General features: G+C 38.3%; 1 protein-coding gene across 2 annotated transcripts; it reads left to right on the plus strand.

The window, feature by feature from the left end:
- Window positions 1–15: 15 nt before the first annotated feature.
- WDR12 (WD repeat domain 12) lies at window positions 16–12,671 on the plus strand. Of its 2 annotated transcripts, none has more exons than XM_014546116.1 (14): window positions 16–168; window positions 547–871; window positions 1,562–1,656; window positions 2,573–2,667; window positions 3,763–3,869; window positions 4,722–4,837; window positions 5,882–6,036; window positions 6,227–6,272; window positions 7,720–7,805; window positions 8,546–8,686; window positions 8,812–8,917; window positions 9,079–9,211; window positions 11,475–11,547; window positions 12,317–12,671. In XM_014546116.1, exons 2-14 carry the CDS (start codon window positions 831–833, stop codon window positions 12,392–12,394), a joined length of 1,272 nt encoding a protein of 423 aa, XP_014401602.1. In that variant the 5' UTR covers window positions 16–168; window positions 547–830; the 3' UTR covers window positions 12,395–12,671. The 2 variants fall into 2 exon arrangements, with proteins under 2 accessions (XP_014401602.1, XP_005874319.1); XM_005874257.2 differs by having other exon boundaries at window positions 755–871.
- Window positions 12,672–15,192: the final 2,521 nt, after the last annotated feature.

The following is a 15,192-nucleotide window of genomic DNA, read 5'->3' on the forward strand; positions in this document are numbered from 1 at the left end:
AGCGCGCAGCGCGGGCCGGAGCGGAGACCTCTATCGGCCACCGTCGTCCGTTCCCACTCGGATTGCGTTCCTTTTTCTTTTTTTTGTATTTCCTTTCTCTCATCTGGATTTAAAACCTGAAGCTAGAGGCGAGAGCCCAGGAGTATTCTCGGCAGAGTGACTCTGCTTGTGAGTATGCGTGGTCAAATAAACGCGGAACGAACGGCTTTAGTAAATTAAAGCTGGAATAAAGAGGAAATATAAAAAATAGCTGGCTGGAGTCGGGATGGTTTAATAAAAATGAGGGAAAAGAAGCATTCCAGACCAAAAAAAAATATTGAGTAATCTCATTATGCAAGTAAGATATCCCGAGGGCAGGGTGGCAAAAAAAAAAAGACTACAATTCCCAGCGGTCACAGCGTCTGAGGATCGCTGCTTTCTGGGGGTTGTAGTATCTGGGACCCGAGTTTGAAATATCGGATCTAAAGTCACACTGTTATATAATAAAAGGGTAGGCGAGAGAGAAGCAGATTTGAAGTGGGCCTGTGTCTTCACACTCGATCTCAGGCCTAAATATATGAAAAGAACTCCCTGGAGATGAAAGGGACGCTGTGTCTTTAAGGCTCGACCGCCCTAATCGCTGGCGCCTCATCCGGGAATCGGTGGTTGATGTGTGCGGCCTGGGTGCGGGGCGGGCGCCGCGTGGTGGTGGAGGAAGCCGGGTCCCGGCCCTGGTGCAGGGTAACTGTGAGCCGCCTCTTTTTGTAAAACCAAGGACCAGCGCTCGGAAGAGGGGGTTGTCGGACCGTTACCCCGCGTCTCTGTGGGCCAGTTTGCTGTGCACCCCCGCGATGGCCCAGCTCCAGACCCGCTTCTTCACTGACAACAAGAAGTGAGTACGCTGCGCCCCTCGCCCCTTCCGGGGGTCCCTGCGGGTCTCTGCCTTTGCCGCACTCACTTTTACCGCCCCCCCCCGTCCCCGCTTCTTTTTTTGCTGGACTCTTCGCTGGACCGTGTTTTCCGCCCCAGCGGCAGCGGTACCTCTCGGGGGTTCCTCCGGGACCCACCTCTGGTATCACCGTGGAGGAGCCGGAGGGCTGCGGGGCTGCCTCCAGCAGGAGGCACATTGTGTCATTGGGCCGTGAACCAAGTCGTTGCAGGCTGTCTGCCCATGATGTGTCCGTTTCTGAAAACACAGCTTCATTTTCTTTTTAAGTAGGTGGTAGACGCTGTTTTCCTAAACCAGGCTAGAAAGTGGAGCTCTGAAGAGGGGGTTGGCAAGACTGGGAAGTTATTCGGTTACAGATTTGTGGATATTATACAAATATATACATACGTGTATATATAAACATTTTTAACAACAACCCCCAGGTCTGTAGCATTCAGTTGAAACCTAATCACATCCTGCCTTATGGTGTGTTTGTAGCTTTGTGAGCTGACCTGGTAATTAATTTTGTTAACCCCATGTAGCAAAATGTCTGACATGTAGTAGATACCCAGTGGATGTTTGTTGAATGAATGAACGCACATTTGTTAAAATAATCTGTGGACATAATCTTGATGTTTCGTTTCTGTTTCGTAGATACGCAGTAGATGATGTTCCCTTCTCAATCCCCGCAGCTTCTGAAGTTGCTGACCTTAGTAACATCATTAACAAATTGCTGCAGGCTAAAAATGGTAGGTAACACGTTCTGAGAAGTTACCACTAACTCCAGTAAATTCCATCACACTTTTATTTCCTTATTTTGGTCTTATTTTATAATACTGCATACATTTTATAATGGTAAAATTTATAAATTATAATATATGGGGTTCCCTGCTGATACTTTAAAAAATGCTTTGAAATAAAAGTTTCCAGGAAAAAAATATTTTTAGGACTAAAGAGATAAGGTGGTTAAGATTTAGGAATAAAGATTTTAGTGTAAAAAAAAGATTTTAGTGTAATAGTTGTGATGTAAAGGTAATCAAGACATGGTGACTGTGCTGAAGATGGCTGAGCTGGGTTGGCAGAGAGCAAACATCTGGATGCTTGGGCCCCACTTGCTATACTTCTACAAAACGGAGTAACAAATGCCAGTGTTCATACTGGTATTTTTTTTTAAACTATTTAAGATTCATAAGAATGGGTAAAACATTTAAAAACATGTAAGAGTATCAAACCATTTATAAAGATACAAATATTAAACATGCTGTGTGAATATAAGTTATTAGCCCATAAAATTAATATAAACAATGTGTGCAACAATATTGATTAAACAAGATTGGCCATAAATTGATCATTGGAGTTTTATGATAGGTATATGAAGATTTATTATAAAGTTTATTCTCCATTGTTGCATATATTTGAATTTTTCTATAATAAGATGGTTTTTAAAAAGTAAAATCACACATGAAATAGAAGATTTAAACACTTTATTCTGGAGAAACTCAGAGGCCACACTGGGATAATAGGTACCTGTTTGTTGTGGAGTCTCATATACATCTTTGCAATACCACTTCAGGTCCTCAGAGTGATGATTTTATTATCATATACATCTCTGCCAATACCACTTCAGGTCCTCAGAGTGATGATTTTATTATGTGTTTTCTTTAGAGGTCCACAAACATGTGGAGTTTGATTTCCTTATCAAGGGCCAGTTTCTACGAATGCCCTTGGTCAAACATATGGAACTGGAAAACATCTCATCGGTAAGTTCAAATGCTTACTTGCTCTATTTTACTCAAGTTATTACCAGATAATGTAGGCGAACTCCATTTAGAATCAGGCTGAATCTATGGTAACCGGTATCCTTTTGATTATTTTTTTCCTAGAAATTTGAATTTCAGTTTTTTATATACTCAAGTTTGAAATCCTCTCTTCTGAGAGTATATTATTCAAGAAATACAGATGAATGAATATGGAAAGATACCTTCATATCTGTGGAAGAATGGTCATAAAAGGCAATAGCAAATATATATTTAGTTCTCATAAAGGTGTACAAAATGATTGTGCACCTAGAACAACTTTTATAGCTTAGGGCTATTGTGATTTAAAATGATTTTTCTATCCTCTAATTTTCAAACTTTTATTAATATTGCTTTTATCATTTAAAATATAATTTTGGGGGCAATTTTTAGAACTGTGGTAAAATACACATAAAGTTTATCATTTTAACCATTTTTTAAGTTTATAATCTAGTGGCCATTAACTACATTCACAATATTATGCAACCATCACCACTATTCATTTCCAAGACTACTACTTCATCCTAAGTAGAAGCTCTGTATCCATTTAACAATATGCTTTTGTGATTTTATAATTTAAAGTTTCTTATATTCCTTTTTAAAAAAAATATTTTTATTGATTTCAGAGAGAGGAATGGAGAGGGAGAGAGAGATAGAAACATCAATGATGAGAGAGAATAGAATCATGGATTGGCTGCCTCCTGCATGCCCCGCCCCCTCTCTTGGGGATTGAGCCCACAACCTAGGAATGTGCCTTGACCAGGAATTGAACCATGACCTCCTGATTCATAGGTCGATGCTCAACCATTAAGCCATGTTGGCCGGGCTTCTTATATTCTTTTTTCCCCCACTTTTAGCATAAGTTTTCCAAGGTCATTAATATTTCTTAATGTTACTCATAGCATACTGTTAGGTCAAATAAAGTTTCACCTTTTGTATGGCTCCAGATTTTCTGGGTTATGAAGGGGACAAACATGAAGGAGATGTATTAAACTGGGGGTCTTTTATCTTCGTAAGACTGCACCACCTGATTGATGCCTGGTTTCTCTCTGTGAATAGGAAGAGGTTGTGGAACTAGAATACGTGGAGAAGTACACTGCACCTCAGCCAGAGCAATGTTTGTTCCATGACGACTGGATCAGCTCAATCCAAGGGGCAGAGGAATGGTATTGCAGACGAATGTTCTTATATCCCTTTTCTTATGCCACCATAGTCTTCTTAAGCGCATGATGGGAATATTCTCTGATTTCTCTGTTCTTTGTAAAAATAGTTTGTGATACATGTATCAGTGACCACACCAAAGGATCTTTACATTCACTGTAGTCTAGAAGAAACATATCTATTAGTAAGTTTTCTCTTCTATGTCAAGATGTGGTGACATTTGTATTCTGAATAGGTCAAGTGTCAAGGCATTTATTTGATTTGCTGTTTTTAAGACCAAGGATATTATTTGTTTTATAGAGGGGGAAGGGGGGAATCCTTTTATAATAAGTTACATATCTCCTGGCCTGCTATCATGAAAGTGCAGGTCATGCTATATTAGGGCTAAAATGGGCAGACTGGAATCAAGAAGTTGTGGCTGTCTCAGAGCAGACTCCCACTGGCCTTACCTGTAGAAAAACACCTCAAGAGTGGTGTATAGTGAGTGGTAGCTTACGTGCAAAGAATTCTCCCTGTAGTTATTACACAAAGTTACGTTTTTACTTTAAGTGGTTTTCTGTTTAATGGTTTTTACAAGGACTGTTAGGCATTTCAAGCTACTTGCTTAGCTTTCCTAATAGTTGTAGTATTTACAACAATAGTAAAAGTGAAATCTAGGATTTGTCAGTAGCTCTGTTATTATTTTTAGCAGGTCAGGAAAAGCCAAATGTAATATCTCTGTTCTGCTCTCGTGTGTTTTGAAATATCATATTCAAGAAGAGTTTTAAAGTATAATCCTCAAAATTGACTTTGTTATTACCTTAGAAATATAATTGATTTCAGAGGCTGAAAAAGCTGCTTTTTCTATTTCCTTGCAGGATTTTGACTGGTTCTTACGATAAGACTTCTCGAATCTGGTCCTTGGGAGGAAAGTCGATAATGACGATTGTGGGACATACAGACATCGTAAAAGATGTGGCCTGGGTGAAAAAAGGTAAGCAGTCTGCCTAAACGGAGAACACTCCTGGATAGGGATTGAAAATAAGCCATTTTCAGTGTTAGGGCATAAAATGGACAGCTTAGGAAATGTCTCATGCCTCAGTTATTCTCACCTCTTTCAAAAATATAGTGTTCCAGAAGAAAAGGATTATATAAAAAATTCACACTTTAGTAGAAGTGAACCCTTACTAAAATTATATCAGACTAGTGCACGAAATTTGTGCACTTGGGGGAGTGGGGGTCCCTCAGCCAGGCCTGTGCTCTCTTGCAGTCTGGGAACCCTCAGGGGATGTCCGACTGACGGCTTAGGCTCAAGCCGTCAGTCAGACATCCTTAGCGCTGCTGTGGAGGCAGGAGAGGCTCCTGCCCTCACTGCTGTACTTGCCAGCCATGAGCCTGGCTTCTGGCTGAGCGCACTAACCACCAGGGGGCAGCTCCTGCATTGAGTGTGATCAGGCCAAAACCAGCACTCCGACATCCCCCGAGGGGTCCCAGATTGCAAGAGAGTGCAGGCCAGGCTAAGGGACCCCACAGGTGCACAATCAGGGCTGGGGAGGGACACGGGAGGTTGGCCAGCTGGGGAGGGTCCGCAGGAGGGCTCCAGGGCATGTCTGGCCCATCTCACTTAGTCCTGATCGGAAGGGCCCCAGCAGCAAGCTAACCTATCAGTCAGAGTGTCTGCCCCCTGGTGGTCAGTGCACATCATAGCAAGCGGTTGAACAGTCTTAGCATATCATTAGCATATTACACTTTGGTTGAATGGACGACAAGACGACTGGACACTTAGCATATTAGGCTTTTATATATATATAGTAATACATATTTTCAAGTTAAGACTGTGTGTGTTAAACTCATTTCTCAATGTATTTTTTGAAGAATATGCTATAAATTAGCTTCTTTTTCAAAGCTGGACATGAGCTTTTTTTCTTTTTAAAGTTTTCCTCAACAACAACAAATTCAGTTCTTTGGTTTCAGAGCACGATCTATTTTACATTGTTGTGATTACGTGTCTCTTACTCCTGTGCTCTCCTTTGTTCAGACAACCTGTCTTGCCTGCTGCTGAGTGCCTCTATGGACCAGACAGTCCTCCTGTGGGAGTGGAACGTGGAGAGAAACAAGGTGAAAGCCCTACACTGCTGCAGAGGCCACGCTGGGAGTGTGGACTCCATAGCTGTCGATGGCTCAGGGACTAAAGTAAGTAGCTACTGTGCCATCAGGACTGTGTTGAGTTCCACTCTGAACTTACGTGAAAATTGATTCCTGCGTATATTCATTGTGATTGGCCAACTTTCCTAACAACTGGTGACTAAAGCAGAGAAAAACAAGGCAAATAACATGATGGGTTATATTACAAACTCTTTTCCTTTCATATATCTGTTTCTAGTTTTGCAGTGGCTCCTGGGATAAGATGCTAAAGATCTGGTCTACAGGTAAATCAAATATTTCTTTTACTTTGACTTATTAATATATCAAGAATTTTAGTGAAAATTCTATGTAGCCCACATGTTAACATAAAAATGGGCCAGGGTTTTGTAGGATACAAAGGATCATAGTGTAGAGAAAAATTCGTATATTTCTTTGTGTTTCACAATGTTTTTCTACCTCAGCATCCCCTTATTAATTGGACAATGTCACTGAATTGCTGCACATGTCAACAGCATGTTTGGTGCAATGGGGCATAACTGTCTGAAGTCCCTTATTCAGGAATCTGGAAATAAACTAAAGTATCTTTTGAGTAATTTTTATATACTTTACTGTTAGAGGAATTTTCTTAAAGCTAGTTTACTTAAACAAGCAGACATTTTTAATACAGTTTTATCAAACCTCTTGCTTTGAAAACAGATTAGAAGGAACAATTAGAGGAGGAGGAGGAGGGAGGACTCTCAGAGGCAGGTGCCTTCAGAGTAGTAAGAAGACACTGAAAGAAGAAAAGGAGGGGAAACTCGCAGATACTTAAATTTTAAAAACAGTAGCCTAGAGCTGTTTATGGCACAGGTAAACAGATCAGAATACCTGTTACTTCTGAGGTAACTGCTGTATTACGGCATAATACCCTAAATACGGTTTACAAAGGAGAGTCGGGGATCAGGAAGAGCTTAAAGAGTTTTAAGTAATTACGTGCAAGATGGCAGGAAATATATAATCCATTTTAGTAGATATTCCAAAAATGCTTAAAATAATCAGTTTTGAGGCAGAAAGTCGTTTAGAAATTTTCCCCTTTGTGGTATATTTTATTTTTTTATAATTCTGGGTAAATGAGATATGTTTATTAGTTGTTACCCTTAGGGCACTTACAGTCCAGTTTGGGGAAAACTTCAAAATTCATAAAATAGTTACAAAGCATTCAAATATGTGGTTTTCCATCTGAAGTTTGATACCTGGCCAAATGATGTAAAACAAGGATTTTTTTTTTTAACCAAACAAAAAATAACTATGTGTGAAACACTTAAATTCATTGTTAGAAAAGTAAAGGAAGAATAAACATGGCTGGAATGTATGTCCTTTTAACATGTGTTTATCTTGTGGCATTCCCTTCATGATATAAATCCAATCTGGTCAACTAACAGTAAGCAATTTTTCTTAGATATGGTAAAGTAGTGAATATTCTTAATGATCTTAAAGACACAGTGAGATATCAAACTGGTTAGCTTCTAGGATTTAATGTATTTTACTTTTTCTGTTTGGAAGATTGGTAACCCAGGTATTGTTTTTATGTATAATTTTCTATTAACGAAAATTGGTAGGAATATCTATTCTAGCCAAATGAGATACTGTGGAGAAAATATGTACCCAGAAATGTAAGAATTCTTTGAGACTGTCTGCAATTAATGTTTACTATAATTTTAAAAGTATCCAATCTAATTCTCTATGATACAGTCCCTACAGATGAAGAAGATGAATTGGAGGAATCCACAAATCGACCAAGAAAGAAACAGAAAACAGAGCAATTGGGACTAACAAGGGTAAGTATTTGTGAGAATTGCTATCCTTGGCAATTTGTCTATAGTGACAAATGGATGTTTCTATTTCCCTCTTCCTCTCCCTCTCTCAAATCAATAAAAATATATTTAAAAAAATTTTTTTAAAAAAGAACTGTAAATGCCTTGCCAATTTGGATATTGTACCAGTTGTAATTTATTGATGCATTGCCTTGATTTTGCAACCTCTAAAGTATATATCTGAGAAGAGAATTTCTTGAATTATAAAATCCCTTTACACAGGTAGTTGTTTTTTTTTTTTTTAATCCTCCCCCAAGGATAATTTTCCATTGATTTTTTAGAGGGAGTGGAAGGGAGGGAGAGAGACAGAGAGGAAAACATCAATGTCAGAGATCGATTGGTTGCCTCCTGCACATGCCCAACCAGGGCTGAGGATTGAGCCTGCAACCAAGGTACGTGCCCTTGACTGGAATTGAGCTGGGACCCTTCAGTCCGAGGGACAATGCTCTAACCACTGAGCCAAACCAGGTAGGGCGAAGGTGGCCTCTTTTTTTTATAAACTTTCCTTTCATTGAAGTTGGGCATACATATAGTTATGTATACAACTCAATGAATTTTTACAATACCCAAGTAATCACTACGTTGAGAATTACCAATACCCGGAAGACTCCCTCTAGCCTCCCTTAAAGTAAGTAGACCCTAAAGATAATCACTGTTGTGACTTTTATCACCTTAGATTAGTTTCATCTGTCTTTCATTTTTAGACGCCCATTGTGACTCTGTCTGGTCATAAAGAAGCAATTTCCTCAGTTCTGTGGTCAGATGCTGAAGAAATCTGCAGTGCATCCTGGGACCACACAATTAGAGTATGGGATGTTGAGTCTGGCAGTCTTAAGTCAACCTTGGTAAGATTTGCAGCTTCAATGGTTCTCGGATTAACATTGAGCTTTTAAGTGATAAGCTTCTAGAGATGATTAATTTTAACCCACCCTGGTTAAATGTCCTTCCCTTTTTTTTTTTTTTTTTCCAGACAGGAAATAAAGTATTTAATTGTATCTCCTACTCTCCACTTTGTAAACGTTTAGCATCTGGAAGTACAGATAGGCATATCAGACTGTGGGATCCCCGGACTAAAGGTGAGTCACGTAAACCACTGGAGGAGAAATGTATAAACAACATCAATTTCTCTTTTCAGTAGAGATGTGTATAAAAAGCTAACTTTCTACATAGTTCTTTTTAGATTTTTTTCTGCCTACTTCTAATATTCAGTAATTGTTATCTTTTTTGCTTTGTTCAGATGGTTCTTTGGTGTCGCTGTCCCTAACCTCACATACCGGCTGGGTGACAGCAGTAAAGTGGTCTCCTACCCATGAGCAGCAGCTGATTTCAGGTTCTTTAGATAACATTGTCAAGCTGTGGGATACAAGGAGGTAAGTCCTATTTATGGTCCACAAAAGAAATATGTCAATTGCCTATTGTATATAGAGAAAACAAAATGAATACTGAAATGATAAATATTGATGTCAAAAAGAAAGACCAGAATCAAAGGCATTTTCTTTTGTTAACGTTTTTTTGCAGTCTGAAAGAATTTGTGGTAGTTGTGGGGGGTTTTTGGACCAAAAAAAAAAATCCACAAGTATATAAAAATACATCTTTCTGACCTTGATATGTATATAAGACAAGAAAAGACAGGTTAGAAAAACTATCCTAGACTTTAATATAAATATAACTATAGAAGTAGAAGGCCAGTGGTCTCTGAATAAATAGAACTGTGATCAAGTTATAAATTATGTTAATAAAAATGCATGCTTGTTATTTACCTTAAATCTGCTTTCTGACATCCTTATACTGCCTTATGATACATGAATTATTAATATCTAGAAGGTGTATATTTTTAATTAATGACTTTTATATAGTTTCTGATACTGCTAGTTACCAAATAGTTTCTGATACTAATAGTTAAGTGCCATGAAGAAAATCAAGCAGAGTAAAGGGGACACTTCTTTGGGGGAGGCCTCTCTTTGAAAGCAGTATTCTAATAATGAATTGAACAATGTGAAGGTACAAGCCATGCACAGATCATGGCAGAGGAAAAAGCAGATAAGGGGGGGGAAAGTCATTGCATATTGACAAAATAGAAAGGGAGTCAGTGATAGAGTGGAGTAAGCAAGGAGGAGAGTGGCTGCACATGAGGCAGATGGTGGTGATATTGAGCAGGACCTTGTAGGTCACGGTAAGGAATTTAGATTTCATTCTAAGTATGATGAGGAAGGCTTTGGAAATTTTTGAGCAGGGGAGCAAGAATGAAAGCAGAGAGGCTAATATAATTCGAGTCAGAATAGTGATTTGGACTTTGGGGGTAGCATTAGAGATAAGTGGTTGGATTTTAAGTATATTTTAAAGATAGCTCTTTGGGATTTTGTTTGTTTTTTTAATATATTTTTATTTCAGAGGAAGGGAGAGGGAGATAGAAACATCAATGAGGAAAGAGAATCACTGATGCAGTGCCTCTTGCACACCCCACACTGGGGATCGAGCCTGCAACCCAGGCATGTGCCCTTGGCTGGAATGGAACCCGGGACTCTTTAGTCCGCAGGCCAACACTATCCACTGAGCCAAACTGGCTAGGGCAAGATAGCACTTTGTCAGGATTGGCTCAGAAACTGAAAGTAGAAATAGGAGTCTAAGACAGTGGTCGGCAAACTGTGGCTCGCGAGCCACATGCGGCTCTTTGGCCCCTTGAATGTGGCTCTTCCTAAGCCTTAGGAGTACCCTAATTAAGTTAATAACCTATATAGTTTAAGTTTAAAAAATTTGGCTCTCAAAAGAAATTTCAATCGTTGTACTGTTGATATTTGACTCTGTTGACTAATCAGTTTGCCCACCACGGGTCTAGGATAATGCCTGTATTTTCTACTGAGCAACTGGGTAATTATTGGTGCCATTTGCTATAATGGGAAAGAGTAGAAAAAAAGAGGTTTATAGGGGGAAATCAATCGTTTTTTGGTTGTTTTAAATGTGTAGTGCCCAGACATTGAGCTGTCACCCAATTGGATATACATATCAAACTCGGGAGAAATTTGGCTAAAATATAAATTTGGGAGTTACCAGCATATAGATCAGTCTGGCGAACGAACCTATGACACGCGTATCAGAGGTGACATGCGAACTCATTTTTTTGGTTGATTTTTCTTTGTTAAATGGCATTTAAATATATAAAATAAATATCAAAAATATAAGTCTTTGTTTTACTATGGTTGCAAATATCAAAAAATTTCTATATGTGACACGGCACCAGAGTTAAGATTAGGGTTTTTCAAAATGCTGGCACGCTGAGCTCAAAAGGTTCACTATCACTGATGTAGATGAATAGGTCAACGGTATATAAAGCCATGATCCGGAAGTAAAAGTAAAGTAGTCAAGGAAGTGTGAAGATGGGCCTAATTATAAATTTTTATAAATAAATAGCATTTTTCCTGAATATACTTGTTTGTAGTAAGTCTTGGTCACTTGCTAATGATGTAAGAAAACAGGAGAGGTGGTCAAGTAAATACCCCGAATTTTAATACTAAGTGGTTACAAAGGCAGGGATGGTGAATGTTAAAGTTTCCAGGGAAGTTTAGCTGATCATTCATATATGTTTGTTTTAGTATTATGACATGCACATAACCTGTCAACATTTTTATCTTTTAGTTGTAAGGCTCCTCTCTATGACTTGGCTGCTCATGAAGACAAAGTTCTGAGTGTGGACTGGACAGACACAGGGGTAAGATGTTATTAGTTATTTGATGAAGAGGAAAATATATCATTAGAATAAATCTGGTGTTTGTTGTATTTCATATATCTGATATTTATTATTCTCTATTCTAAGTTTCCATTAATATTATTCATAAAATCTCAGACTCCATTCAAAGAAGGAACAAATTTGTCCATTAATATTAGGAATAGAAAATATGAAGCACTTTTGTTCTTATGAGTATTTTAATGACATGTTTCAAATCCATAAACTTGCTACTTTAGACTAATTGGATCAAAATATTTCCCATTTAAAAAAATCTTATATAATGAATCTAGATTATAAAATGTGTTTAAATAATTATAGTTTAATTATTTTTATGTATATACATTAGCTCTATTGCCTAAGAATTCTTTTCAAATATAGGTCGTAGGGCTACATGTATAATTTGTAATATCCATTTACTGGCAAACAATGTGCTGTCCTTTAAAAACTTAATTTTCCTAAATGGGTAAAACTATATTACCCTTCAAACTTTTTATTACATTTCTTAGCAAATCCTTCATAGAAAATTACACCTTAACCAAATTCAAATGATCACTTTTAAAGCTTTAATATACTGTATTATAATATAGTGAAAACTGATGTAACCAGTCCATTTAAGTATAAACTCACAATGCAAGTTAACTGCTCATCCATAATTTCTCTGTAATCTGAACCACCAGTATTTACTTAGGTTTACTATCATATGAAATAACTGTCTTCTATTTGTGTGTGTTTTTTCTCTCCTTTTATGCAGTTACTTCTGAGTGGAGGAGCAGACAATAAGTTGTATTCCTACAGATATTCACCTACCACTTCCCATGTGGGGGCATGAAAGTGAATGATAAACTTGACTACAGAGGTTCTGTAAATGTAATTATAGAGAATCCTCAGAGTACATCAGTGCAGATCACCCTTTATAATAGTTCTTACTGTCTTTTTATTTTGTATTTATTGTATAACAGTGTGCATTTATAAAATATAAAATGTGGCTTGCATTCTCTAACTATGTAAACTCTTGAAATAAAACTGAGTTTATTATTTCTTTCTAAAGGAACTAGTTTGAATTAAAATTTGCCTTTGAAATGCTATAAAAGCATATATTAAAAATACAGTACTTGTCCAGTGGTGGTTGTTTTTTAACTTCTGATAAACAACTTTTTAAAGTTAGTTGTTTTTAAAAAGCATCTAAAAAATAAAATGTAATACAGAAAAATTTAGAAATGCAGTTTGCATTTGTTAAAATAAGTGATGTCTAACTGTAAACACTTTGAAGGTATTCAGAACATTAGAACATGTAGATGTTGCCAATTTATTAATAATTTGTTGAAATACTCTAAGTGAGGTACTTCATATTAAAGATGTCACCATCCTTACAGCAGTTCTCAACCTGTGGGTCGCGAACAATGAAAATAGATCCTGCATATCAGATATTTACATTATGATTCATAATAGTAGCAAAATTACAGTTATGAAGTAGCAACGAAAATAATTTTATGGTTGGGGGTCACCACAACATGAGGAACTGTATTAAAGGGTCACGGCATTAGGAAGGTTGAGAACCACTGCGAGAAACTGCATATAGATTTCATGGTAACAAGGAATCCTTCTACCATACTTATTCTTGTGTATAAGAACAGATTCTTTGGACCAAACCTTTCAGTCAGTATTAGATACAAACTTTCTACAATTGGTATAGCACTTGTCTACATTCATATGTGATATACCAAATATTTAAAGTAAATGCCCTCTTCCATCTTTAATGGATTGGCATTCCTCAAGCAGAGCACTTCAGCTTCTGAGTAATATATGGAGAATCAGTTTGATCATATCATTAGACTCTAATGCAATATATATATATATATATTTTTAATCCTCACCCAAAGAGATGTTTTTCATTGATTCTAGAGAGGGAAACAGGGAGAGGTGGGGAGAGAAACATCGATCAAAAGCCTCCCATGTGCCCTGCCCGGGGATCAGACCCACGACCCTTCAGTGCACAGGACAATGCTCTAACCAACTGAGCCACACCAACCAGGGTACAATATATCTTTTTTTTTTAATCTTGTTTTAATTTTTAAATTAGAGTTGGCATACAATATTATATGTTTTAGGTGTATAATTCTGTGATTAGAGATAGAACTTATGAAGTAATCACACCAATACATCTAGTTACCCATCTGGCTGTAGTTGAGAGCCAGATTAACAGTGGATTAAACCAGGTGTAAATTTAATTCTCTTGTGTGTAGCTGTCCAGGGCTAGTGCGGTGGTTTTTGTTCCACATTCCTTAGGGACTCCAGCATGCACCCTCTACCCCCATAATATGGACCAAGAGCTAGAGCTCCAGTTACATCATTTTTTTTTTCTCATTTAGTGACTGGAAAATTCATACACAAAGTCTGTTTTTCTCATCTAGTGAAGACCTGTAAATTTTATATCTGTAGTTTCTGAAAATATTTTAATTTTCAGAGAACAGGGATAAATTTCTATTTCTGTCCTGGGTGGTCTCTGAATGAGCCTTTCAGGCAGTGTTATTAAAAATATTTTGCCCTAGCCTAGCCAGTTTGACTCTGGATAGAGCGGCCTGCAGACTGAAGGGTTCAGGGTATGATTCCCATCAAGGGCACATACCAGGGTCGTGGGCTCCATCCCCGGTAGGGGGCGTGCAGGAGGCAGCCAATCAATGATTCTCATTGATGTTCCTATCCCTCTGAAAAATATACATATTTTTTAAAAATTCCTAATCTAAAGACATCTTAATATTTTCAGTCCAAATTAATTCTATAGTATAAATAGCCTACTCTTTTTTCTGTTCTAAAACTACGTTTTTTTCAGGTTCTTAAGGTAAGTACTTTGTAATAACATTCTACAATATCACCCCATCTTACCTCTCATGATATTATAGACTTATCACTTCAAACCTAAGCTTTTTCCACTTTTAGCCTATATGTCGTCGTAGTTGTAAATAATTCATATTTTGTGACATTAGGACAGCTGATAATTTTTTTGAGTCACTTTGAATTTAAATTATTTTCCATCAGTAACGTAATTCTTTTGCCTTATTTCCATTTTCCTCCTTGAGGTTTTTAGGCCCAAATTTTACTTTTTGCTCATGAAGACATTTATGACAACAAATTATGTGCATTCGAGGTCAGTTATTAACCGTTGTTAACTTAATCCCCTTTAAATCTTTAGAGTTAAATACCGATACAGCACATAAACATTTCCCACGTGCTGGCGCGGGTACCGAAAGCTCCCAGGACTCAGGAATGAGCAAGGCTCAGCGCATGGCCTCGCTCGGGGGAGAGGGGGCCCCCCGGAGTGTCCGGCAGGTGCAGGGGGGCCCTAGGGAGACGGGGAGGGGGCTGGGGGGCCCGCGCTATGGGCTCAGAAGAGGAAGCCGAGAGCGCCGTCCACTTACCCGCTCCGAGGTCTCACTCTCACTTCTGCCCGGCTTCTGACTTGTCATTTCACCCGGTTCAGTAAAGAGGCCGGAGAGGGTCCTGGGTTTATCCGAGAACCGACTGAGCCCGAGGTGGGGCCGTCGGGTTAGGCGGGAGCGAGAGGGAGTGAACGCGGGCACCCGCGGGGGCGCCGGGCTGCCGGGTTTAAATCTCCCGCCTCCCGCAACC

Source organism: Myotis brandtii, unplaced genomic scaffold (genome assembly GCF_000412655.1).
Source record: "Myotis brandtii unplaced genomic scaffold, ASM41265v1 scaffold43, whole genome shotgun sequence".
Taxonomy (NCBI): Eukaryota; Metazoa; Chordata; class Mammalia; order Chiroptera; family Vespertilionidae; genus Myotis; species Myotis brandtii.

Coding starts and splice junctions, on each gene's coding strand:
- WDR12 (XM_014546116.1), top strand. CDS start 831: ATGGCCCAGCTCCAGACCCGCTTCTTCACTGACAACAAGAA. Junction 6,273..7,719: donor GCTAAAGATCTGGTCTACAG/GTAAATCAAATA, acceptor TCTATGATACAG/TCCCTACAGATGAAGAAGAT. Junction 8,687..8,811: donor GCAGTCTTAAGTCAACCTTG/GTAAGATTTGCA, acceptor TTTTTTTTCCAG/ACAGGAAATAAAGTATTTAA.